At 39.8% G+C, this 25,281-nt stretch overlaps 2 protein-coding genes across 3 annotated transcripts in view; one reads left to right on the forward strand and one right to left on the reverse strand.

Annotated features, from left to right (window-relative positions):
* Window positions 1–9,001, forward strand: part of ITIH2 (inter-alpha-trypsin inhibitor heavy chain 2) — a 44,571-nt gene extending 35,570 nt beyond the window's left edge. Inside the window, exons 17-21 of one of the 2 annotated variants that reach the window (XM_066384900.1) lie at window positions 4,399–4,512; window positions 5,579–5,777; window positions 6,470–6,639; window positions 7,924–8,035; window positions 8,710–9,001. In XM_066384900.1, coding sequence (XP_066240997.1) covers window positions 4,399–4,512; window positions 5,579–5,777; window positions 6,470–6,639; window positions 7,924–8,035; window positions 8,710–8,857 — 743 coding nt within the window. In that variant the 3' untranslated portion in view covers window positions 8,858–9,001. The remainder of the gene's footprint in view (window positions 1–4,398; window positions 4,513–5,578; window positions 5,778–6,469; window positions 6,640–7,923; window positions 8,036–8,709) is intronic. The other variant, XM_066384901.1, reaches the window with a different exon arrangement.
* Window positions 9,002–12,259: 3,258 nt separating this feature from the next.
* The window catches only part of KIN (Kin17 DNA and RNA binding protein), a 46,843-nt gene continuing 33,821 nt past the window's right edge, over window positions 12,260–25,281 (reverse strand). Inside the window, exons 10-13 of the mRNA XM_066384915.1 lie at window positions 20,471–20,539; window positions 19,556–19,655; window positions 17,925–18,025; window positions 12,260–15,358 (exon numbers count right to left, since the gene is read on the reverse strand). Of these exons, the coding sequence (XP_066241012.1) occupies window positions 15,296–15,358; window positions 17,925–18,025; window positions 19,556–19,655; window positions 20,471–20,539 (333 nt within the window). The 3' untranslated portion in view covers window positions 12,260–15,295. The remainder of the gene's footprint in view (window positions 15,359–17,924; window positions 18,026–19,555; window positions 19,656–20,470; window positions 20,540–25,281) is intronic.

The following is a 25,281-nucleotide window of genomic DNA, read 5'->3' on the forward strand; positions in this document are numbered from 1 at the left end:
TACAGTTGGATTTTCTTTTTTAATCCATTCTGCTACTCTGTGCCTTTTTATTGGTGAGTTTAATCTGTTTACATTTAGTGTAATTATTGACACTTGTGAGTTCCCTATTGCCATTTTATATCTTGCTTTCTGTTAGTTTTATGTCTTGTTTGATCCTTCTCTTTCGTTTTTCTATCTTTTGTTTTTAATTTGGTTGTATTCCATACATCTTTCCTCTGTTGCTATCTTTTTTATCTCATGTGCTTCTGTGGTGGTTTTTTCAATGGTGGTTACCTTTGAGTAATGAAAAGGGTCCCTACCCTGTTCATTGTAGCGAACTATTTTGTGAGTACTTTTGCACTCCATCGTCCTTTGCTACTGTTAATCTCCATCTTCTCCCCCTCTTTCTTTTTGTTGTTGTCACAGTTTAAATTTGGTTTTATTGTGTTCTTCTTGGAGCTTTTACTTGTGGCTCTGTTTTTTTTTTTGTTCTTTGTATCTGATTGGAGAACCCCCTATAGTAATTCCTGGAGTGGGGGTTTTCTGATGATAAATTCCCTCATCTTTTCTGTATCTGTGAATGTTTTTATTTCTCCTTCATATTTGAAGGATAGCTTTGATGGGTATAGTATTCGTGGCTGAAAGTTCCTCTCTTTCAGGACTTTAAATATTGGGGTCCACTCTCTTCTAGCTTGTAGAGTTTCTGCTGAGAAATCTGATGATAATCTAATGGGCCTTCCTTTATATGTTGTATTCTTCTTTTCCCTGGCTGCCTTGAGAATTTTTTCTTTGCTGTTGGTTTGTGTCAATTTCATTATGATATGCCTTGGAGTAGGTTTGTTGGGGTTAAGAAAACTTGGAGTTCTGTTTGCTTCTTGAACTTGAGGCTTTAGTTCTTTCCACAGGCTTGGGAAGTTCTCATCTATTATTTGTTTGAGTATGTTCTCCATTCCATTTCCTCTCTCTCTTCTCCCTCTGATATACCTATTATTCTTATGTTATTCTTTTTGATGGAGTCAGATAATTCTTGTAGGGCTATCTCATTTTTTTTAATTTTTGAGTCTCTTTCTTCTTCTCTCTGTTGTACCTCAAGTTGCTTGTCTTCTATTTCACTAATCCTCTCTTCTATCTGACCTGTTCTATTAGCTAAGCTTGTTACTTCGTTTTTCAGCTCGTGAATTGAGTGTTTCATCTCTGTTTGATTTGTTTTTATAGTTTCAATTTCCTTGGACATATATTCTTTGTGTTCATTGAGTTGTTTTCTGAGCTCCCTAAATTGCCTTTCTGTGTTTTCTTGTATATCTCGGAGGATTTTTAGGATTTCTATCTTGAATTCTCTGTCATTTAGCTCCAAGGTTTCCAATATATTAAATTTTTTCTCCATAGATTTTTCCTCATCTAGCTGTGTTACCTCTCTTTCTTTTGTATCCATGATATTCGATTTTCTCTTCCTTAATGGCATTTGAGGGTGGTTTTGTTGATAGTATTAATGAGATTTAATAAAGAATAAAAAGTTAAAAAAAAATTAAAAATAATAAAAATAATAAAAAATCGAAAAGAGTTGTTTTTTAAAAAAAAATTAATAATGAAATAAAGAAAAATAAAATAAAATAAAAATTTTAAAAAAAGGAAATTATTCCCCCCCTCCTTTTTTCCTCTCCTCTCCTCTCCCCTCTTTCTTGAGAAAATCTTGTGGTGAACTGTGAATTATAACAAACATTGCCTGTGATGGAGGGCCTGAATTGGGGAAAAGTAATAAAGGGGAAAAAAAAAAAAAAAAAAAAAAGAAAAAAGAAAAAAAAAAGAGCATATGGACCCACAAAAAGCAAATAAGGAAAAAATTTGGGTCAAGAATAAAATGATTTGCTTTTAGGTGTTGGTTGTCTAAGAGTTATGATGAGAGGAATAAGAGGAAAACGGAAAAATGGGGGGACAAATTAAAAAATTACTATTGTATTTAGTGGAACAAGAACTAGATAAAATGGAGAGCCAGGAATGGGAGCACTGCTAGTGAGTTAAAAAGGTGAAGTAAAAACCCCCCAAAATGCCACAAACATAAGTTTGAGTCCCAGATAAGATAATTTGTTTGTTATTGAGGTTTGAATGAGAGGAGATGTAAAGGAGAAAGGAAGAAACTAATATAGAGGGAGAAAAGAAAGAGAGAGAGATAAAAAAAAAAAAGAGGGAACCACTAAAAGAAGAAAAAAGAAAGGAGAGAGAGAGAGAGAGAGAGAGAGAGAGAGAGAGAGTTAAGGGTTTTGGAGTGCAACCCTCATAGAGAGAAAGGAAGAGAAGAGAAAAGATAATGGGAGATGTAACACTTATGGGTAGTGTAGTTCAAGGAGAGGAGAGAGTAAGACCGGTAGAGAGTTAATCGGCCAAATTGGAGGAGGAAAAAAAGTATCAAGAATGAAGATAAGAGAAACAGACGAACAAATATAATAAAATGGGATAGGTTATAAAGTCTGCAGATTATTCTTGATTTTGAGAGGTTATCTTCTTGCTTTTTCTTTTCTCTCCCTCTTCCTGGTCGGTGACTCTGTACCCCGGGTTCTGCCCCTTTGGCACGCTCAGGTAGAGGTTTGCTGTTGATAAGTCTCTATGGCAATGTCATGTATTGTGCTTTAGTCTCGTTGGCAGTCGAGGCTCATTAGCATTTATAGGCTCCGCCAGTGAGAGAGTCCGTGTTCCTGGAGCCTTTCTCCTAGTCTTTCCTTCCTCAATTAGTAGCCTGATAATCCAGCTATGGGGTTGCTGCTGCCTCTGCCTGGATAGTAAGAGGCTCAAAGAGCTGGCAACTCCCCACTCTATTTCCACTCAGCACAGGGCTCTGGGTAAGGCTCAGTCAGTCAGAGCTGCTAGCATAATCAGGCGGGCTTTCCGCCCACTCAAAGACCTCTGGCTCTGCCACTCTGTCCAGTAACACAGGCGGGCGCCCACTTCCGGGGCGCTTGGAGGAAACTCTCACTCACTGTTTGCGCGCGCAGACCAGGATATCCGGCCAGCAGTCTCACGCTCTGAGTGAAACCCCCAACCGCAGGGAAAAGTTGCAGCGTTGGAATTGAGTCTCGCTCCGTCCCCGTGCGCGGCTTTTGCAAGGCGCTGGGGTGGCCCGAGATTCCGCTTTGGCCCACACAAAGGCCCCTGACTCTGCCCGTCTGTGTGATAACATGGACGCGCACTGCCGAGGCACTCGGAGGAATCTCTCATTCACTATCTGCGCGCGCAGACCAGGATATGAGGCCGGCCGCGTTTCCCTCTGAGTGAAACCCCCTCCGGCATGGAAAATCTCCACCGTTGGAATTAGTTCTCACTCCCTCCCATGCGTGGCTTTCCCAGGGCGCTGGGGCTGCCCAGAGACTCTGCCCTCGGCCCACAGAAAGGCCTCTGACCCTGCCTCTCCGTGGGGCAACACGGGCACCCACTCCCGGGGCCTAGGAAGAAATCTCTTGCCCACTAACTGCGTGCATGCCGACCAGGAGACCGGGTAAAATGGCCGCCCCGCTTGTCTTTCTTTGTTTGGGTTTGGTGCGAGTGTTAGCTTGTATTGCCCGGGTTGCCACAGGATCAGTTTTTCCTCGGCTTGGATCTCCGTGCCACAGCCTGGTTCGGTCGTTTGTGCCGCGGCCTGGATCTATTCACCCCCTTTGCCCGCCTCAGTTTCTATATTCACAGTTACCAGAGAAAGCCGCCCTGTTTAGGTTAGTGAGGAAGGCAGAGCATTTCTTACTCCCTATTTCCTTCGGGGTTTGGTTATATATTTAGCCAATTTTTCACTCGACCATACCTTTGGGTGTATTGCGAAGCATCTGGAGGCTCCAAGTATAGGTTTTTCTGTTTCTGGTTGAAGATCTTGTTGAGTTTTGGGGGAGATTTATCGGTATCGCTTCCTACCCCGCCATTACTCTGACGTCATCTAACAACAAAGTAACTTTTCCGGAGCAGCTTGATCCTTCATCGCTCTGAGAATGGATTAATCTATATGCCAACAAATAATATTATGTCTTCTTTATTTTTATGCACTGTGTATGCCTACTCAATAAAATACATATCTTTTTATCTCTCTATATACTCACTGTTTATACATTTACACATGTATATGTAGTATGTATTTCTATGTGTCTTATTCCTTGTGTCTTTCTTATTCATTTTTAATTCCTAGCTCAGTGCATGTGTGAGCTACAGAATAATTATCCACTATATTGGTAGAATAACTTGAATCTCTGATGTTGGCTGCATGAGAAAGGGACAATGTGTATGGACCACTGGTCCCCAATGCCTAGAACAGTACCTAGTATATAGTAGAAGCAAAATATATGTTTGTTTTTGTTAAATGAAAATGTTTAGGAATAAAATACTTTTCAAAATCCTGTTCCCGTCTATAATTAGTTGTTTTCATTTTCTTTGTAAATTTTCTAGTGGAAAATGACCCACACTTCATCATTTATCTACCAAAAAGCCAAAAGAATATTTGTTTCAATATTGATTCAGAACCCGGAAAAATCCTCAACCTTGTTTCTGACCCAGAATCAGGTAAAATAAAAAGATATTATATTTGAATTAGATAATTAGATCTTTGTCACGCTACACTCTCACCACCTGGGATTTCTTTCTCACCTTAACAGAAGTCCTGTATTTTCCAAACTCGGATTATTAGTGAGAAATAAATTATAAATATATTCCCGTTTGAACTATTGTAAATACAATACTCTTAATGACAAGATAACCTAGACATGTTTTCTTTGAATATATGTACCCTGAATTATTAATGTCATCCCATCAACATTAATAAAAATAAAAATAAAATACAATACTCTCTCTCATTATGAACGAGCAGATTTTGTAATATAATTAAACTGTAGTGCTTAGCCTGTGGTGGTGCAGTGGCTAGAGCGTCAACCTGGAATGCTGAAGTCGCCGGTTCAAAACCCTGGCCTTCCCTGGTCAAGGCAGGTATATACGACAAACAATCAGTGAACAATTAAAGTGAAGCAACTTTGAGTTGATACTTCTCATCCTCACTTCTCTCCTCTCCTCTGTAAAATTAATAAATAAATTTTTTTAAAAAGCTATAGTATAGTTATATAAATGAGAGTTACACAGGAAAAAGTGTTATATAAATCCTAAAGCAAAATAATAATTTTCCCATACTATCAAGTTTTTTTTGTTGTTTTTTTGGTTTTTTTTTTTAGAGACAGAGACAGAGAGAGGGGGGGGGATAGACAGGGACAGACAGACAGGAACAGAGAGAGATGAGAAGCATCAATTATCAGTTTTTCATTGCAACACCTTAGTTGTTCATTGATTGCTTTCTCATATGTGCCTTGCCTTCAGCAGACCGAGTAACCCCTTGCACGAGCCAGCGACCTTGGGTCCAAGCTGGTGAACTTTGCTCAAACCAGATGATCCTGCGCTCAAGCTGGTGACCTCAGGGTCTTAAACCTGGGTCCTTCCGCATCCCAGTCCGACGCTGTATCCACTGTGCCACTGCCTGGTCAGGCTATACCATCAAGTTTTATAAATTTGAATTATGGTGCCCACATATGAAAAAAAGAATGGCACACAGAGGAAAAAAGCTTTTTTTTTTTTCTCTCTGTAGGAATTTTGGTCAATGGACAGCTCATTGGTGCCAAGAAGCCCAATAATAATAAACTAAGCACCTATTTTGGAAAACTGGGATTTTATTTCCAAAGTGAAGACATGAAAATAGAAATTAGCACTGAGACCATCACCCTGAGGCTTGGCACTCGGACATCGATCTTATTTTGGTCTGACACAGCTCAGATCATTAACCAGAGGCAAGTTTTATTATGTCTGATTTGGGGCCTTTCTTTGACACCTTACATAAATACCGACATCTGCCACATAAACATGGACCTTAAAATCATCATTTTAAATGTGAAAAAAATTTGATGTTCAAAAAAATATTTGGCCTGACCTGTAGTGGCACAGTGGATAAAGTGTTGACATGGAAATGCTGAGGTCGCTGGTTCGAAACCCTGGGCTTGCCTGGTCAAGGCACATATGGGAGTTGATGCTTCCAGCTCCTCCCCCGTCTCTCTCTCCTCTCTAAAATGAATAATTAAAAAAAAAAAATTTTCTGGCAGCAGGAATCATGCATTTTGGTCACATGTGTCTCAGTGCTACCCTAGTGCCTGGCATATATTAAGTACTCAATAAATACATGTTGGGTAACTGAATGAGTCTATCAACTGAAATCCAAAGCCAACTCTGTGTCACATATGCTCAGAACTGCTGTGATTGGGTCCTGTGAGTAATACCTTCCCAATTAGTATCTGCTTAAACAAATACATTGATAGAAGTTTAGAGCTGGGAGTTAAAAAAGCATTCTATGGCAAAAACATGGTAAAGGTCTTAGAAAACTAGTGGGATTGTGCTGGGAGGAATGAGAGTTTCTATTAGGGGTGAAAGAGAGGACTTTCTAGAGTCTGTTCTAGAATTGTTAATTCCATTTCAACTTTCCCACTAGGGTGCTGGTCGCAGTGAAGAAAGAGAAAACTGTGACGATCACCTTGGATAAGATGTCCTTCTCTGTGTTACTTCATCGTGTTTGGAAGAAGCATCCAATCAACGTAGACTTTTTGGGGATCTACATTCCCTCTACAAACAAGTTTTCACCTAAAGCACACGGACTAATAGGTAATCAATCAACCATCTGACACATGTGGGCCGTGCTAGGGCTTGAGCAGCTTTGGATTACAGTGGTTAGAAGTTGGGAAAGGGACCGGTGTGGACTGAGCAGCACAGGATGCATGTTCTGAGCCTGGGCGCCTGAGTGACACAGAGGTCAGTGCCGTTGGAGGAAATGGTAACTGTTACTCCCAGAGTTCCCTAGGAACAAGAGGCTCCACTTGGGAGCCACCGGGGGAAGGCCAGGTTTTGGTAAGGGAAGCAGAAGCAGGTGATAAGTTCAGGCCAGAGCCTTTATAGGGGTTTCCATGGAAAGAGAAGATGGAGCAGGGTAGGTTAGAGTTGGCTGTTCTGAACAATTCCCATCGGCTTTGGGCTACAGATTGGTTTCTAGTTGCTTGGCACCTGGCCCTGGAATGATTCCTTCGGGGTTATGGCAGCCAGGAGAGAAGGTCTGGCTTTAGGTTGGTCAGTTGTATACAAAAGGCATGCTTCTACAGCCCCAGATGGGCAGAGCATCGCCCTGTAGTGGGCCTGCCAGGTGGATCCCAGTGGGGGCACATGTGGGAGTCTGTCTCTCTGTCTCCACTGCTCTCACTTAATAAAAAAAAAAAAAGAAGAAGAAAAAGGCATGCTTCTGGTAGAGTCCTTTGCTATATTTTGGTATTGGCTAGCCCTGGGAGGGGCAGTTTATCCCCAGCCAGACAGCATTTTTAAGACGTCAAACATCATAAAATACAGAAAATAAAAAGCATGATCAATCCAACATAGTGGTGTGAGGTGACTCAGTAATGCGATAGCCAGGACCTTTGCCGAAACAAGTTTTCCCAAAATCTGGATTTCATCATCACAAACTAGAGAGAGGTGGATAAAGTTTAAGTTTTGCTGAAGATTTTTTTCTTACTGAAGAGAAGTGAACTTGCATAGGAAGTCTGTGACAAGCAAAGGTTCCAATTGAAGCATATGACAACACAAACACAGCTTCTTCTGTGATTTCAGCTATGCTCTCGGGTGCTGACCTTCAACCCCACGTCCAATCCCAATCAGGGCATTTGATTTTACTTCTCATCCCCTAGATCAGCCTCATATGCAAAGTTAACATGGGGTGAGTGGCATGGATTTGCTCTCAGGAGGGACCCACCTCTTTCATCACTGTGCCCTTCTCCTCTGAGTATGTTTCTCTACTCCAGAAATTCTGGAGGGAGGATCAACTGGTAGTTTAGATCAAATGACCAGGTTTTTTATTTATTCGTGGGTTACTTGTAAATCACTGCCTGGACTTTATCTCACTAGGCCAGTTCATGCATGAACCCAAAATACACATCTTCAATGAGCGACCTGGAAAGGACCCCGAGAAGCCAGAGGCGAGCATGGAAGTGAAAGGACATAAGTTGGTTGTCACCAGGTAAGCCTCGGACGCCTATGACGGTAACAAAAAAGGGCTCCTCCTAGGCCTTGACTCACACAGCATTACCTATGTCAAACCAGACAAGTCATCAGGAATGGACACACACATGGCATCTGCATAAGGACATTACAGCTCGTCCATCTGAAATGAAAACAATGACTGCATGTATGAGTACATACACAAAATGCCAAGATTAATTAATCTGTTGTTCTCACCTTCAAACATTAGAAGCTTTATAGTCACAAGCTGGATTATTTGAAAAAGGTGATCAAAGGAGGAAATCGTAAAAATACCCACATGCCATCGAGCTAGGGAATGTGTATTTTTATGTTAAAGCTAGAGCCTTCTTTTGAGTATGAGGTTAAGCCCATAAAACTTGGGAACTGAGTTCCCGTTTCTAAGTTAATTTTTACTCCTTACCTTGCTGGAGAAGTCCATATTGGTCAATCTCAGTAGTTATTTGAATTATCTAGGGACCAACTATTTATTCTGTTCTTCCAATCCTAAGCCCCAGACTCTATGACTTGGGGAAGGGGGTGGGTGGGGGAAGGCAGATATGGAGGTGGAAGGGGTGCAAAGAATAGCAAGCAGGAGAATGTGTCTCCCTTCGAGATATGCAGGCCGGCATGCCTTGGTCTGTGCCCTAACCCTACACACCATTGTACTTGCAGAGGCCTACAGAAAGACTACCGAACGAATAGCGTGTTTGGAACAGACGTTCCCTGTTGGTTTGTACACAACAGTGGCAAGGGTTTCATCGATGGACATTACAAGGACTACTTTGTGCCTCAGCTCTATAGCTTCCTCGAACAATCTTAAAGATTTTTTAGTTTTGAAAATTAAATGTATAAATATACATTTCTCCCTGCCACTTCTGCAGTCATTCTTCAGTTTGAATAATTTAAAAAACTAACCAGATATTAACATATCTGAAGAAAATAAATGCTTTATAAAAAGCTCTAAGATTTTGTTGCATCTTCAGAGAGTGAAGTGTGTGCATCAAGGCAATGCAAGGGCAAGCTGCTCGGCGAGTCTAGCTGGCATCCAGACAGTGCTAGATGTGGCATTTACTGTGATTCACTGTTAAGTGTCAGGTCCTCGAGTTTGCAGGTCAAGTACATTTTTAAGTTGTCAGTTATGAGGTTATATGGTAAGCATGGAGTAAGAACAGGGGAAGTGACTTATAGCATAAGGAATTGGCTCACATAATTACGAATGCTAATAGTTCAAAATCCGCAAGGTGGCCCTGGACGGTTGGCTCAGCGGTAGAGCGTCGGCCTGGTGTGCGGGGGACCCGGGTTCGATTCCCGGCGCTGGGGATGGCTCCTTGGCCTCTGCCCCAGGCGCTGGAGTGGCTCTGGTCGCGGTGGACGCCCCGGAGGGGCATAGCATCGCCCCCTGGTGGGTGTGCCAGGTGGATCCCGGTCAGGCACATGCAGGAGTCTGTCTGACTGTCTCTCCCCGTTTCTAGCTGCAGAAAAATACCCTCCCCCCAAAAAATCCGCAAGGTAGGCCAATGGTGTAAGAAACCCAGGGAAAGCTGATCTTCTGGTTCAAAGGTCATTTGGCCAGAAGAACCAATGTTACAGATGAAGTCCAAAGACAGTTCCTGGGAAGAGGATCAGGTTTTTTGTTCTATCTGGTCCTTCAACTGATTGAAAGAGGTCCATTCACATTAAAGAACGCAATCTGCTTTACTCAGTCAACCTTTTAAAATGTAAATTTCAGCCTGACCTGTGGTGGTGCAGTAGATACAGCCTCGACCTGGAAGACCTGGAACGCTGAGGGCGCTGGTTCAAAACCCTGGGTTTGCCCGGTCAAAACACATACAAGAAGCAATCAATGAACTAAAGTGAAGCAACTATGATCTCTCACCCTCTCTCTCTCTAAATCAATAAAATAAAAATCTTTAAAAATAAAACAAAATATAAATTTTGTAAAAATGTAAATTTCATCCAAAACAGCCTCAGAGACACACCCAGTAAAATGTTTGACTAACTCTCTGGGCACCTCTTAGCCCATTTAAGTTGACATATAAATTAAACCATCACAAGGTTTTAGTTGACCAAGCTCATTCTATTAAGCCAGCCCTATTCCAAATAAGATAAAATATGATTGGGTAGGCATCTTCTGAGTAAATTATAATCCTGTAACAGTCCTGCCTCCATGACATTATTCTCAGATCATCTTGGAGACTTTGTTGCTCTCAAATCCTTTACATATTTAAAATTGCTCAGCATATAATCTCAGTACACAGTATTATTGTTACTAAGAATTATAAGGGAATCACAATTTCAAACACTCCGGAAACCCCTGTCTATGAAGCTACAAGTTTCACAGAAATTTAAGAGGTCCTGAACACTGAACTTTCATTGTAGACCTTTGATTTTGTTTATAGTTATACAATTCCTAAGAGTAGTGCTACTTAATTTTAAACTTATATGATTAGACTTATTTTAACATAAATTAGCAAATTATGTCCTACCAAAAGGCTAACGGCATTTACAATGCAAAATAAATAAACAACAAATTTAAAGTGAAACCAGGTAACTTTATTATGTCTGCATTAGTATAGTGGATTTTGGTGATACAGTCCAAATCTTTCCCATTGTAATTTTCTGCTTTCCTTTGTTTATAACTTAAAAAAAAAAATCAATTTCTAAAATGCCTAGATTTTTAAAGTCCAAATTGATAAAATTACACTTAAAAAAATTAAAGGTATTTTTATGACATTTTCTCTCCAGAATTTTTTTTTTTTTTTTTCTGAAGCTGGAAATGGGGAGAGACAGTCAGACTCCCGCATTCGCCCGACCGGGATCCACCCGGCACGCCCACCAGGGGCGAAGCTCTGCCCACCAGGGGGCGATGCTCTGTCCCTCCAGGGTGTCGCTCTGCCTCGACCAGAGCCACTCTAGCGCCTGGGGCAGAGAGGCCAAGGAGCCATCCCCAGCGCCCGGGCCATCTTTGCTCCAATGGAGCCTTGGCTGCAGGAGGGGAAGAGAGAGACAGAGAGGAAGGAGGGGAGGGGGTGGAGAAGCAAATGGGCACTTCTCCTATGTGCCCTGGCCGGGAATCGAACCTGGGTCCCCCGCACGCCAGGCCGACGCTCTACCGCTGAGCCAACCGGCCAGGACTTTTTTTTTTTTTTCCTCCAGAATTTTATAAAAATAATTTTCCATATTAGAATGTAGACAAAACTGCTGTCTTTTGGAATCACCAACCCATATTTTAAAAAGCAAGTGAGGGCCCTGGCTGGTTGGCTCAGTGATAGAACGCAAGCCTTGCATTTGGATGTCCAGGGTTTGATTCCTGGTCAGGTCATACAGAAGTGACCATCTGCTTCTCCACACCACCCCCCCACCTTCCTTCCTCTCTCTCTCTCTCTCTCTCTCTCTCTCCTGCAGCCATGGCTCAATTGGTTTGAGTGCATCGGTCCTGGGCACTGAGGATGGCTCTGTGGAGCCTCTGCCTCAGGTGCTAAAAATAGCTTGGTTGTGAACACGGCCCCAGATGGGCATAGCTTTGGCCCCAGAAGGGGTTTCTAGGTGGATCCCTGTTGGGGCACATGTGGGAGTCTGCCTCTCTATCTCTCCTCCTCTCACTTGGAAAAGAAGAAAAAAAAAAAGCAAGTGATCTTTTGAAATAATTGTAACATATTAAATGATTTTTATAATCTAATCTTAGTAATCAGGAGGTAAATAGTATTGCCTTTTGGTTTCATTCTTTTATAAAAATTGGTTACCGCCCTGGCTGGTTGGCTCAGCGGTAGAGCATCGGCCTGGCTTGCAGGGGACCCGGGTTCGATTCCCGGCCAGGGCACATAGGAGAAGTGCCCATTTGCTTCTCTACCCCCCCCCCTTCCTCTCTGTCTCTCTCTTCCCCTCCTGCAGCCAAGGCTCCATTGGAGCAAAGATGGCCCGGGTGCTGGGGATGGCTCCTTGGCCTCTGCCCCAGGCACTAGAGTGGCTCTGCTCGAGGCAGAGTGACGCCCCGGAGGGGCAGAGCATCGCCCCCTGGTGGGCAGAGCATCACCCCTGGTTGGCGTGCCAGGTGGATCCCGGTCGGGTGCATGCGGAAGTCTGTCTGACTGTCTCTCCCCGTCTCCAGCTTCAGAAAAATACAAAAAAAAAAAATTGGTTACCTATGATACATTTTAAAAAAATCTATATCTTTTCCATATCCTATTTTAAAAATACGTATCTTAAAATGCTGATGTTCAACACAGACTTAAAAAGTGGGTTCTTAAAATTGTTACTTGGTAAAAATTTTGACTCCTACTATTTTATGTGTTCTGTTGTTTTAAAAATAATGATGAAAATGTTAAAGTCCATATTTATATGCAGGATATTTAACAACAGAGTCCTATCAAAGTAAAATAGATTTAAAATCAAATCCACATTTTTCAAATTATCAAAACTTATTAATAGCTGGTGTTTTAAAATTCATTGCTTGTAAAAAAAAATCTTATTAATATGGTTGACGTATTTCCCTTGAGACCAGAAATAAGCCTTCTCTATATAATTAATTTTCAATTACAAATGAATAATCAATTTTGAATTCCAAACAAAGGAACCAAATTAATGGGAACCGTTCAAAAGGAAGGACTATTCCACTGTCTACCTCTTGATTAGTTTCTGAAAGTAGTATGCTCTCAGTGATGAAGGAAACTTGACAATTACCTAGATTGTTTATTTTGTGGAACACCTTGCAACCTACTGGTAATTGATCAATATTTAATTCTGTATAAAGCTGGGGTATTACAGGGCTGGTATTTGTCAGATATATTAATCATCTTTAGCACTTATGCTATCTGTCTTCAAAGCTTCTCCTACGCATCAATCTAAACAGTTTCCATTAAACCAACTAAATATATATGCCTTATTGTCAGGAAAATGAGCCTGTGTTTTGGGAAAACCATACTCTTCACTAAATCATTCCTCTCTCATACATTTATGTTTGTGTCTTTAATATATTGAAAATTAAACAAGGTTTCATAGAGTTGGAAACCCAGCAATCTAAAGCAATAAAACAAAAAGGGGGAATTAAAGTGTCTCAATGTACAGTAAAAACTGAATCAAGAGTTGTTTTTTTTATTATCTACTGGTCAGAGTCTTCTTCAAAGTGTTCTACATTCTCTAAAGGATCACTAAATATACAAAGTGCATCTTCTCTCCAGGATTATCTCAATCAGAAGTGAGTCCAATGACCCAGTATGACCCAGTCCTTATAAGGCTGTTCACACTCTGAATCCCACTGCACATGAAGCTGGGGTCTGCTCCTTTTCAGTTATGTGAACTATAAATTTCCTTTTTTTATGTTTTTGGCCATAAGCAAATGTAAGATGGGTTTCCTGTCCTTTGTATCCCTACATAATATACTGCTCTACTTAATTAAAAATGTACAGTTCAACAGTGATGGTGGGACTGTAAAATGGTGCAGCTACTTTGGAACACAGTTTGGCAGTTTCACAAAATGTTCAACATGGTTTCATAGAGTTGGAAACTCAGCAATCTAAAGCAATAAAACAAAAAGGGGAATTAAAGTGTCTCAATGTACAGTAAAAACTGAATCAAGAGTTTTTTTATTATCTACTGGTTGTTACAATGTGACTCAGCATCTACACCTAGGAATTGAAAGCATATGTTCACATGGAATCTTGTACAAGGTGTTCATAGAAGCACTATTCACAACAGCCCTAAAGTAGAAACAATCAAAGTGTCCATCAACTGATGAATGGATTAACCCTTGGAGTAGTACAAACATTCACGTGCATCCTTGTGTCTCCTGACCATCCAGAATACAACCGATTTATTTTAAAAATGTGTGAGGCAACATTAAAAAGAGGCAAATGTATGTTCTTCTTGTTTCCGTAAATTGGTTATCAAACAAACATGATTTTAAGTTTATAAAACTGAAGCTGGAACTAATTACATTTTTTTAAAAACTCAATACTCAAAGGGTTAAAAAAAATGTGGTATACTCTGGCCAGCAGTAGAGTGTCGGCCCAGAGTGTGGAAGTTCTGGGTTCAATTTCTGGCCAGGGCAAACAGGAGAAGCGCCCACCTACTTTTCCACCTTTCCCCCTCTCCTTTCTCTCTCTCTCTCTCTCTCTCTCTCTTCTCCTCCCACAGCCAAGGCTCCACTGGAGTAAAGTTGGCCTGGGCGCTGAGGATGGCTCCATGGCTTCTGCCTCAGGCACTAGAATGGCTTCAGTTGCAACACAGCAACGCCCCAGATGGGCAGAGCATCACCCCCTGGTGGGCATGCCAGGTGGATCTCCATAGGGCGCACGCAGGAGTCTGTCTGTCTGCCTCCCCCCACTTCTCACTTCATAAAAATACAAAAAAAAAAAAAATGTGGTATGTCCATACAATGTAATAATCTTCAGCAATAAAAAGGAATGAAATACTGAAAAATGCTACAACATAAATAAACCTTGTAAACATTATGCTATGTAAAAGAAGCCAGTCATAAAAATAAAAACCAAACTGTATGATTCTATTTGTATGAAATGTCTAGAACAGCAGTTCTCAACCTGTGGGTCGTGACCCCGGCGGGGGTCGAACGACCAAAACACAGGGGTCGCCTAAAGCCATCAGAAATACAACCCACAGGTTGAGAACCGCTGGTCTAGAACATGCAAATCCTTATGGAAAAAAAGTAGATTAGTGGCTGACAGGGACTGGAAAAAGAGGGAAAACAGGCAGTAACTATGGACACAAGGTTCCTTTCAAGGGTGATAAAAAATTTCTAACATTAGATAGTGGTGATGGTTGCACAACTCTGTAATATACTATAAACCACTGAAATTGTATACTTTAAATGGGTGATATTATATGGTGTATGAATTATACCTCAATAAAGCTGCTATTTAGTTTGACTTTTTAAAATATATTTATAGTTTAACGTTACTACTTTGTTACTGAAAATAGAAATTTAGACTATGAAGAATTTCCTATAACAATGATTCTAAATTGTCTTATAGAAAACACTTTACAATAACATTCTTTTAATGAAGATTTTAAAAATCAAGGAAATATTATAAAGAGAACAAAAATAAGATAAAATTTACAATTTTGATGCACCATGAGACATAGATTTTTCTATAATTTCAGCTAAACAACTATACAGTAATAATTAAATAAGTCAATTTGTTTTTATACAAAAGAAACACCCTGACACAGTAGAGTCTCATAATACCTTGGCAAACACCAATTTGATGCTTTAGGATTTTAGTTTGGTAACCAATTTTCAAACTCAAGCAAGTTTAGAAATGTCTTCATATTGAATTCCTTCAACTCTGCGTCCTTTTAAAGGGCCCTACAAATTAAAATAATTGAAGAAAAGGTTAAAACACACATGTACTTAAGACAGGAAAATGATACTTAGAAATACAAACTTGCCGGGGGGAGGGGGGATGCATTCGGGGTGATCCTAGAATCTATGTAAACACAATTAATTAAATTTAAAAAAATAAAGAAGAAGAAAAAAAAATACAAACTTTCCTTTTTCATATCACTAAAATATTAAGGTAGCTAACATTTTTGCATGTCTATGAACTTTAAAAAACATTCTACGGCATTCTCATTAGGGACTACCATATTTTCTTCAAAGATATCTGAAATGTCTTATTACTAGACACTGTGATAAAACCTGCTAGCTGTTCAGTATTCGCCGTGACTCCTGGATAATAAGATGTTCTAGCTCCTGTGTGGTTAGGTGTGGCCTCAACCCAGGCAGCCTCAACCTAGGGAGTAAGCTGAAGGGAAGAGAATGATGCAGCCCTTTCCAGGCCCAGGCCATGCTACCTAACCCCCTCACGCAATCCCGTGTTCTCCTTCGCCTGCCTGAAGCACACACAACCATGAAGAGCAACTTATTGAAGATGGTAAAGCAACAAGTTAGAAGGGCCACAGCTCACAAACAGCCTTTAGAAAAGAGCCATTCAGCCTGACCTGTGGCACAGTGGATAAGCATCAACCTGGAACACTAAGGTCGCCGGTTTGAAACCTCAGGCTTGCCTGGTCAAGGCACATTAGTCAGTTGATACTTCCTGCTCTTCCCCCCCTTCTCCCTCTTCCCTCTTTAAAATGAATAAATAAAATCTTAAAAAAAAAAGAAAAAGAGCCATTCCCCAATCAAGAACACCCATTCTGGACTTTCAGAATGAGAAGTAAACTTCTATTATATTTGCACCATTATCAATTTGAAGGTTTCTTTTTTATATAGCAAATATCATTACTTTAAGCAATACAGATACTCAAACATGTTAGTTTATAACAATTAGCTGGTATTTATTACAGAAAATGAGTTCAACTCTAAATATATTTTCATCTTCTCTTCATATCTGATCGAAAGAGGAAGGGAAACACTAGGCAATAAAGGTACCTGTTATAAAAGCTGACACATATCTAATAAATGTCAGGATAAGAAACTAGACATACTGTAGACAGTTTTATAAAATGTAAAGACTGGAAAGATACATCAAAATATTAATGGGGCCCTGGCCGGTTGGCTCAGTGGTAGAGCGTCGGCCTGGCGTGCAGAAGTCCAGGGTTCAATTCCCGGCCAGGGCACACAGGAGAGGCGCCCATCTGCTTCTCCACCCCTCCCCCTCTCCTTCCTCTCTGTCTCTCTCTTCCCCTCCCGCAGCTGAGGCTCCATTGGAGCAAAGATGGCCCGGGCGCTGGGGATGGCTCCTTGGCCTCTGCCCCAGGCGCTAGAGTGGCTCTAGTCGCCACAGAGCGACGCCCCGGAGGGGCAGAGCGTCGCCCCCTGGTGGGCGTGCCGGGTGGATCCCAGTTGGGCGCATGCGGGAGTCTGTCTGTCTCTCCCGGTTTCTAGCTTCAGGAAAAAAATATATATATATATTAATGGGGGCTATCACTTGTCTTGGGGATTAAGGGTAATTTAAAAAATTATACACACACACACACACATACATCAAGTTGTAATTTTCAGGTTTTATACAAGTATTACTTTTGACTAAGTGTAGTCACTTATATATTCTTCATATATTGCAACCTGATGCCCAATGTGATGGTATTTGGAGGTGGGCCTTAAGGAGGTGACTAGGTCACAGGAGCAGAGTCCTTATGAATAAGATAGTGCCCTTATAAGGGACCCCAAGAGGTTTTCTTTGTTCCTTTCACCTTGTGAAGACACGAGAAAAGGAAGCAGGCTCTCGCCAGATATCAGGTCAGTGCCTTAATCTTGGACTTCTAGCCCTTAGACCTGTGAGAAATACATTTCTGTTGCTTATAAGCCACCTGGTCAATGGTAGTTTGATACAGCAGCCCAAGTGGACTGAGACACAATGGCATTTCTTTTGTAATCAGAAAATAAAAGTCTTTAGCAATAGTAGAATCACTAGAGAAAATATGCTTACAGATTCTAACTAGGAGAGAAGGCAAACAAAAAACCCAAACTTTAAAATAAAGACTAACCCAATGAAAAAATAACTGAAACATTTTTTAAAACATTTTGAGGCTCTGATCGGTTGGCTCAGTGGATAGCCTGTCAGCCCAGATTATGCTTCCAGGGTTCAATTTTTGGTCAGGGCACATAAGAGACACAACCATTTGCTTCTCCCCTCTTCCTCTCCCCTTCTCTCTCTCTTCCTCTCCGGTAGCCAGTGGCTCAATTGGTTCAAATGTGGCCTCAGGCACTGAGGATAGCTTGGTTAGTCCAAGTGTGTCAGCCTCAGGTGCTAAAATAGCTCAGTTGATTTGAGCATCGGCCCAACATGGAGGGTGGGGTAGGAAAGGAGTTGCCGGATGGATGCTGGCCGGGGCACATGCAGGAGTCTGTCTCACTATTATCTCCTTACCTCTCACTTGAAAAAAAATTTTTTTTGACATTTCTGTCTTTGTGTAAACATACTTACAGTTTCAATAATTATAGTAGCTGAAAAGGTCTTCTCATTGATGGATTCTAAGGTACCTTCATTTCCTCTGTAGCCTCCATTTAAAACAAGAATTCTTTTCCCTACAATAGAAAAGAACATAACATTGAAGGCAAAGAAATGTCCACTTTTTTTTTTCTTTGTAACAGCAAAATGCATTAACAGTGAGTGAACATAATGAAAAAGAAAACCCTTCTCTTAGTTCATAATCATTTAAGAACTGTATAATATTCTAAAGTATAGTTTGTAGAAACTTTACTTACTATCACATAATAAGATTCCTCATTTTTCCCCACTTATTTGTCAAAGGGATGTGTTTTAGATTGGAATAAGGTATTTGGAGGGAATACTCAGTGTCCAGATAATCAGGAAAAAAAATTGTTTAATTCAGCTTTTTTTAAAAACAATTTTGACTTCTTAACATATATTTTTTATTTTTTAATTTATTGATTTTCAAGAGCGAATAAAGGAGAGAGAGAGGGACAGGAATATGGAACTGGTCCTATATGTGCCCTGACAGGGGATTCAACTGGCAACTTCTGCACTTTGGGACTATGCTCTACCCAATGGAACCATCAGCCAGGCTTAATTTATCTCTTTTTAAAACCATAAGATGGTCTGGCAGTTTCAAAAAGTTCAAATATATGCTTGTCCTGTGACTAAGCCATCCTATTTCTAAGTATTTTCCCAACAGAAAAGCAACCATATGTTCATATAAAGACTTAAATGTAAATGTTCACAGCAGTTTTATACTGCTCACAAAAATTAGAGGATATTTCAAAATGTATATGAAGTAATAAAATATCCCCTAATTTTAGTGAGCAGTATATTTGTAAAATCCAAAAACAATAAATAATCCAAATGTCTATCAACAGGTGACTGGATAAACAAACAATAGTAAAAGCAGACTGATGGTTGCCTGGGGGAAGATGGAAGGCAAATAGAGGAGTAAGAGGAAACAATTAGATTATCAAGAAAAATGAGAAAAATTTGGGGGGTGATAAAATAGTCATATTGACTACAGGGATGGTTTCATGAGAGTATTCACATGTTAAACTTATCAAATTGTATACTTTATAAAAGTCCAGTTATTAGAAAATATTTTAATACACTAAATGAGTTTCATTTTAGAGGGAAAGAACAAAGGATCTGATGTAAAAGTTTTAGAAACTAACATAAGCATTGTGCCAACAATGATAATCACCATAAAGAAACTGGATCAGAGGCAAACAACCTGACTTAAAAGCATTAGTACCAGACATTGTGTTACTACCCAAATGATCAAGAAAATTAAGAAAAAGAAAAAGAAAAACTATACTGACTTTTACTTTACTATTTTAGGTAGCTAAATAAATATATTAATGATAACAATAAGAGGACTGAATTTATTCAGACATGTCTGTGTTTATCCATGACACAAATAGCGTTCTCAGAAGAGTGGCAAACTTCCCCATCACCAAGTCAAATAAGGATCAGTTATAGAGGCAGTTATATATTTGTAAAAAAGAAATTCATATCTATAACTATCAAGTAATGTAAAAAAACTATGGTTTACTAAATGGAATCACTCACGTTGATGGCATACACATTAAATGGTCTCCAGAAAGATTTACCTGGTGCTGGAATTACTGTTTCTAAATGAGTCTGGTCAAGTTTCAGCTTGTCTCCAGAGTCAATCATCTTTACAACAGCTGTATATTTGTCAATCACTTCCTGTCATGTAAAATCAACACTTTTATAATAGAAGAGATATGTGAACATAAATTACAAATGATCGAAATAAAGAAAATGAAAAGAAATTCCAATCAAAGGAAGTGTAACTCCTTCTATAAACAACACTATTTTCTAGAAACCATTTGCTGTTGCTAGTCTATGGTTCTTAATAAAGAGTTCAAAGCTTAGCTAAAGTTTTCATCTGGAAAGAATAAAGACTGGTGATCTTAGAATAAGACTTTAAGATACAGTGAGAGGGATAATTTTGCCTAGCTTCAAGGATAGTGGAAGGGCAATTTATATTAATACATGCACAGGGTGGGTGTGTGAAATGAAACTATATTTAGGAAAAGCAAAAGGTGAAAAGAAATCAAGTGTTGATTTTTAGATTTTAAAATCATAGAGCATCCAAAAGACAGTCTCTCACAGGCAAAACATATGGAAGGCATCCTTGGACATCTCCAGATTATCCTTGGACATAAATATGGGGCACAACTATATTGCCCATCGACACAAAGAATGTACAATAGCTTACTGCTTAGCAAGGTGTCCATACTGAGTTTAAGAGGTGCCAATGGGATTTCATAGATACTATTTGCTCCAGTAAGAAAGCAAACAGAGGTTAAGTATAAACAATGGTTGAAAATGAATGATTTCTCCAACAATTATGAATTCAGCTTTCCTTTCACAGAACCATCAAGAACCTTAGATACGTTTTCTGCTACTAGGACTTGATTTTTAAGGAATAGCAAAATGGCTTTACTCCTCACCCAGCAGCTCTTTGGCAAATTCCATTTATAACTTCATGTTCTTACCTTAACAATGCCCTTTTTCTTATGATATTTCTCTCCAAGTTTCTTAGTTATAATTTTCACAATAATTTCCTGGAAAATAACAATAAAAAATAAAGATAAAAAGAAAGACATAAATTATATTTTGTTTTAACTCCTTCATTTTAAACTGTGTTCACCAAAAATCATTGTAAAATGTGGCTGCTCTGCTAAATAAGAAAATGCAGAGTTGTTCCCAATAGCACTTCCATAGTAATCTTTCATTCCTTCTTTTTCTTTTTATTCAATACAATTACTACGAGGAAAAAATATTTATCTAATGGCTGATTTCCATAGTAATAGTATTGTGAAATCTAGGACTTATCTATAAATCTCACTATTAATTCACATTTTTCACAAACATTTTTCTTTCTATCCATTTAAGGAAGTGCAAAGTGTCAGGGATGTTATACTGTTGGTGCTCACTGCTGATAACAATGCAGATGGGAAGAGTCTCTCTCACTGGGAATTCTCAGGACAGGGCACTATTCAGTGTTCTTTTCTCATTATGTTGCTCTGAATTTTTGATACAGATGAGATTCCTCCAGATTAGCTCCAGCTAAAAGTATCATTTCTTTTGAGCAATTAAATCTCAAATGTGAGAGAATTTGGGTTTTTTCATATTACCGTATTTCCCATGTATAAGATGCTCCATGTATAAGATGCACCGGAATTTGAAAAAAAAAAAAAGACAAGTGTGAAAAACTGGGAAACGCAAGCAAAAAATCTATATCGAGTGCAAAAACAAGCGCAAAAAAGTGGGAAATGCAAGTAAAAAAATCTACACCCACTATATAAGACACATCCAGTTTTTAGATCCCAAATTTTTCAAAAAAGGGTGCATCTTATACATCAGGAAAAACAGTAACTTTTTTATTTTAAGTGAGAGAAGGGGAATAGAGACAGACTCCCACATGCACCCTGACTGGGATCCACCTGGCAACCCGTCTGGGAGTCCATGCTTGATGCTCGGACCAACCGAGCTATCCTAAGTGCCTGAGGCTTATGCTGGGACCAACTGAGCCATCCTCAGTGCCCGAGACCAATGCTCCAATACAGCCACTGGCTGTGAGAGGAAAAGAGAAAGAGAAGAGGGAGAGGGAGGGGAAGAGAAGCAGATGATAGCTTCTCATATGTGCTGTGACCAAACCCAATGTCACATGCTGGGCTCTACCACTGAGCCAATCAGCCACAGTTCCGAGTTTGCTGCTTCAGTGTTGCTCTCTTGGTTTGGATTAGCTGTTAACAGCTAATAATGGAGATTAAGTAACCTAAACTTATTGCTATATTCACTATAGTAATTCTACATTTGCTACTTCAAGTAACCATAACACAGGTACTGGATTATCACAAGTACTTCACTAAGACATGCTAAGAATTGTATGAACAGAGTGACGTCAGAGAAATGGCAGCGTGACAGATACTCCCGATTTCTCCCCTTGAAATTTCAACAAATTTTACAACTACAGGCAGAGAAAAATGAACCTGAAATATACACACACCAGATAGACAAAGGTATTATTGCAAAAGAAGGCTGGCCAAAGATAGAATTTGCTCACAGAAGAAGAAAAAATGCCAAAGGACTGAGTCTTTCTCTTTCCTCACAGACCTGAGGGAGGGAGGCACCGTTGGCACAGGCTTTGAATTGAACCATAGCTGGCAGAAGAGGAGAGTCTGGGGGGAAGGAGTTGAGATGGGCAACAACCAAGAACAGGAAACAGGGCCATCTCCTGGCTTCTGCCACATCCATCGATTGCAGGCACTGGGTGATTGCAGGTGCTAGGTAGAACTGTGTGCGAACAGCTTGTGGAGATCAGCCCACGAGGAACTGGGGCACACTTGATCTGCCCGCCCAACTGGCAGAGCTCAGCCTTGTGATGCCAGACGCGCTTGATCTGGGATCTGTGCCCCACCCTCTCCAAAGCCTAGGCACCGGCTTGCCTGGCGCAGTTTAGCATGTGTGGGCAGAACGCCCCTGATCTGCGATCTCTGCCACAACTGCTTCTGAAGCTCAGACACCGGCTTGTGGCGCGCAGCTCCTGCCCTGCCCAAGGCTGCGCTTTCAGTGCTTAGAGTGGTAATAGGAGGAGGGACTGGACTGTCACCCCAGCCTCCCGGTCCCACATTGCTCCCCTTACTGTGTGAACAGTGGTGGTGGTGGACCCCCCTCGGCTGGGTCTCTAGGCTGCTCTCTCCTGTGAGAGGTGTGGGTGCCTCGGTGCTTGATCCCCTGCTTTGTTGGGATGTGGGGGAGGGCCCTGGAGGACCACTAGTCAGCCACTGCTAGAGCCATAAAATTGCAAAGCCCTAACAACAAGCCTCTTCTACCAATGGGATGGCCCTGCCTGCATCATTTCAACAGCAACACCTCAGCAGAACTCCACCCAAGAATTTGCCTCACAGAGGCAAATCTTGTAGTACAGCAACTCCTACCAGAAAAAGGAATAATTATCTCTTGTTGGGGTTATTAACAATACCACTCGCAAATGCCATCAAGACAAAAGAAATCAAATATAGATACACAAGACAGAGACGTAGCTCAGATAGATGATGAAAAATCTCCAGGAAAAAATCTCAGTTACATGGAAACCTTGGAGCTTAATGACAGAGAATTCAAATTTGAAGTTCTAAAAATACTCAATAAGATACAAGAAAACACTGAAAGGCAATTTAGTGAGCTCAGAAAACAACTTAATGAACAAAAAGAGTACTTCACCAAGAAAACTGAAACTATAAAAAAGAACCAGAGATGAAAAACTCAATACACAAACCGAAAAATGAGGTAACAAGCTTAGCCAACAGAACTGGCCAGAAAGAGGAGAATCAGTGACACTGAAGATGGCAACTAGAGATACTACAGAGAGAGGAGACAGACTTCCGATTAAAAAAAAAAAAAGAAATCCCAATGAGAATTGTCTGACTCCATCAGGAAGAGCAATATAAGAATAATGAATATATTAGAAGAAGAAGAGAGGAAAAAGGGAATTGAGAACACTGAAACAAATAATCGATAAGAACTTTCCAAACCTGTGGAAAGAGAGCCTCAAATCCAAGAAGCAAAAAGAACTTCGAGTTACCTCAACCAAAACAGACCTACTCCAAGGCACATCATAAAAAATTATCACAAATCAATGAAAAGAAAGAATCCTCAAGGAAGCTAGAGAGAAGAAGAATAGAACATATAAAGGAAGACCCATTAGGCTATCATCAGATTTCTCAGCAGAAACTCTACAAGCCAGAAGAGAGTGGACCCCAACATTTAAAGTACTGAAAGAGAGGAACTACCAGCCAAGAATATACTATATCCATCAAAGCTATCCTTCAAATATGAAGGGGAAACAAAAACATTTACAGACATACAGAAGCTGAGGGAATTTATCACCAGAAAACTCCCACTACAGGAAATACTACATGAGGTTATCTGACCAGATACAAAGAACAAAACAAAACAAAATTACAAGTAAAAATGTTAACAAAACCACAATAAAAACAAGGATAATCTGTGATAAAAACAAAAAGAGAGGATAAAGATCAGCAGGAACAAACGAGGATGGAGTGCAGAAGCATTCATGTAATAATGGACTCTAATAAATATGATAATTTTTCTTCTAATAACCTAATGGTAACCACCCCTAAAAATGACACTACTGAAACGCATAGCTTAAAAAAAGAAGAAACAGAAGATTGAAGTATGGAATACCAAACAAAAACAAATGACAGAAAAACAAAAAAGAAGAACCAAACAAGACACAAAGCTATCAAAATGCAGTATATAAAACGGCAATAGGAAACCCTCAAGTGTAAGTGGATTTAACTCACCAATAAAGAGGCACAGAGTAACAGACTGGATCCAGAAGAAAACCCAACAGTATGCTGCCTTCAAGAGACACATCTAAGCTACAAGGATAAAAACAGATTCAAAGTGAAGGGTTGGAAAATGATTCTCCAAGCAAATAATATCCAAAAAAGAGCACGTGTAGCCATACTCATATCTGACAATGCTTATTACAAGACAACAAAGGTAAGCAGAGACAAAGATGGACTTTTCATAATGATAAAGGGGACATTGTATCAAGAAGACATAATATATGCACCTTAATATATATGCACCAAACCAGGGAGCACTAAAATATATAAGACAGCTACTAACTGATCTAAAAGTACAAACCAAAAAATATATAATAATTGGAAACCTCAATACACCACTAATGGCTTTATATCGTTAATTCAAACAAAAATAAATAAAAAAATATCGGCCTTAAATGAAACACTGGAACAAATGGATATAATAGAAATCTACAGGACATTACATCCCAAAACATCAAAGTATACATTTTTCTCCAATGTACAGGAACACTCTCAAGAATAGACCATATGCTAGGCCACAAAACTAACATCAACAAGTTCTGAAAGACTGAAATTATACCAAGCATATTCTCTGACAATAAGGCTTTGAAACTAGAATTCAACAGCAAAAAAAGTAAACAAATCCACAAAAATATAGATATTAAACAACATACTTCTAAAAAATGACTGGGTCAAAGAAGCAATAAAAGAAAAGATCAAAAGATATATGGATGAATGAAAATGACAACACTACACATCAGAATCTCTGGATGCAGCGAAAGCAGTAATAAGAGGGAAGTTCATATCATCACAGGCTTATATGAAAAAACAAGACAGAGCCCAAGTAAACAACCTAACATCACATCTTAAGGAACTAATAAAAGAAGAACAAAGGCAACCCAAAACCAGCAAAAAAAAGGAAATAATTAAAATTAGAGCAGAAATAAATG

The sequence above is a fragment of the Saccopteryx leptura genome, chromosome 5 (genome assembly GCF_036850995.1).
Source record: "Saccopteryx leptura isolate mSacLep1 chromosome 5, mSacLep1_pri_phased_curated, whole genome shotgun sequence".
Lineage (NCBI taxonomy): Eukaryota > Metazoa > Chordata > Mammalia > Chiroptera > Emballonuridae > Saccopteryx > Saccopteryx leptura.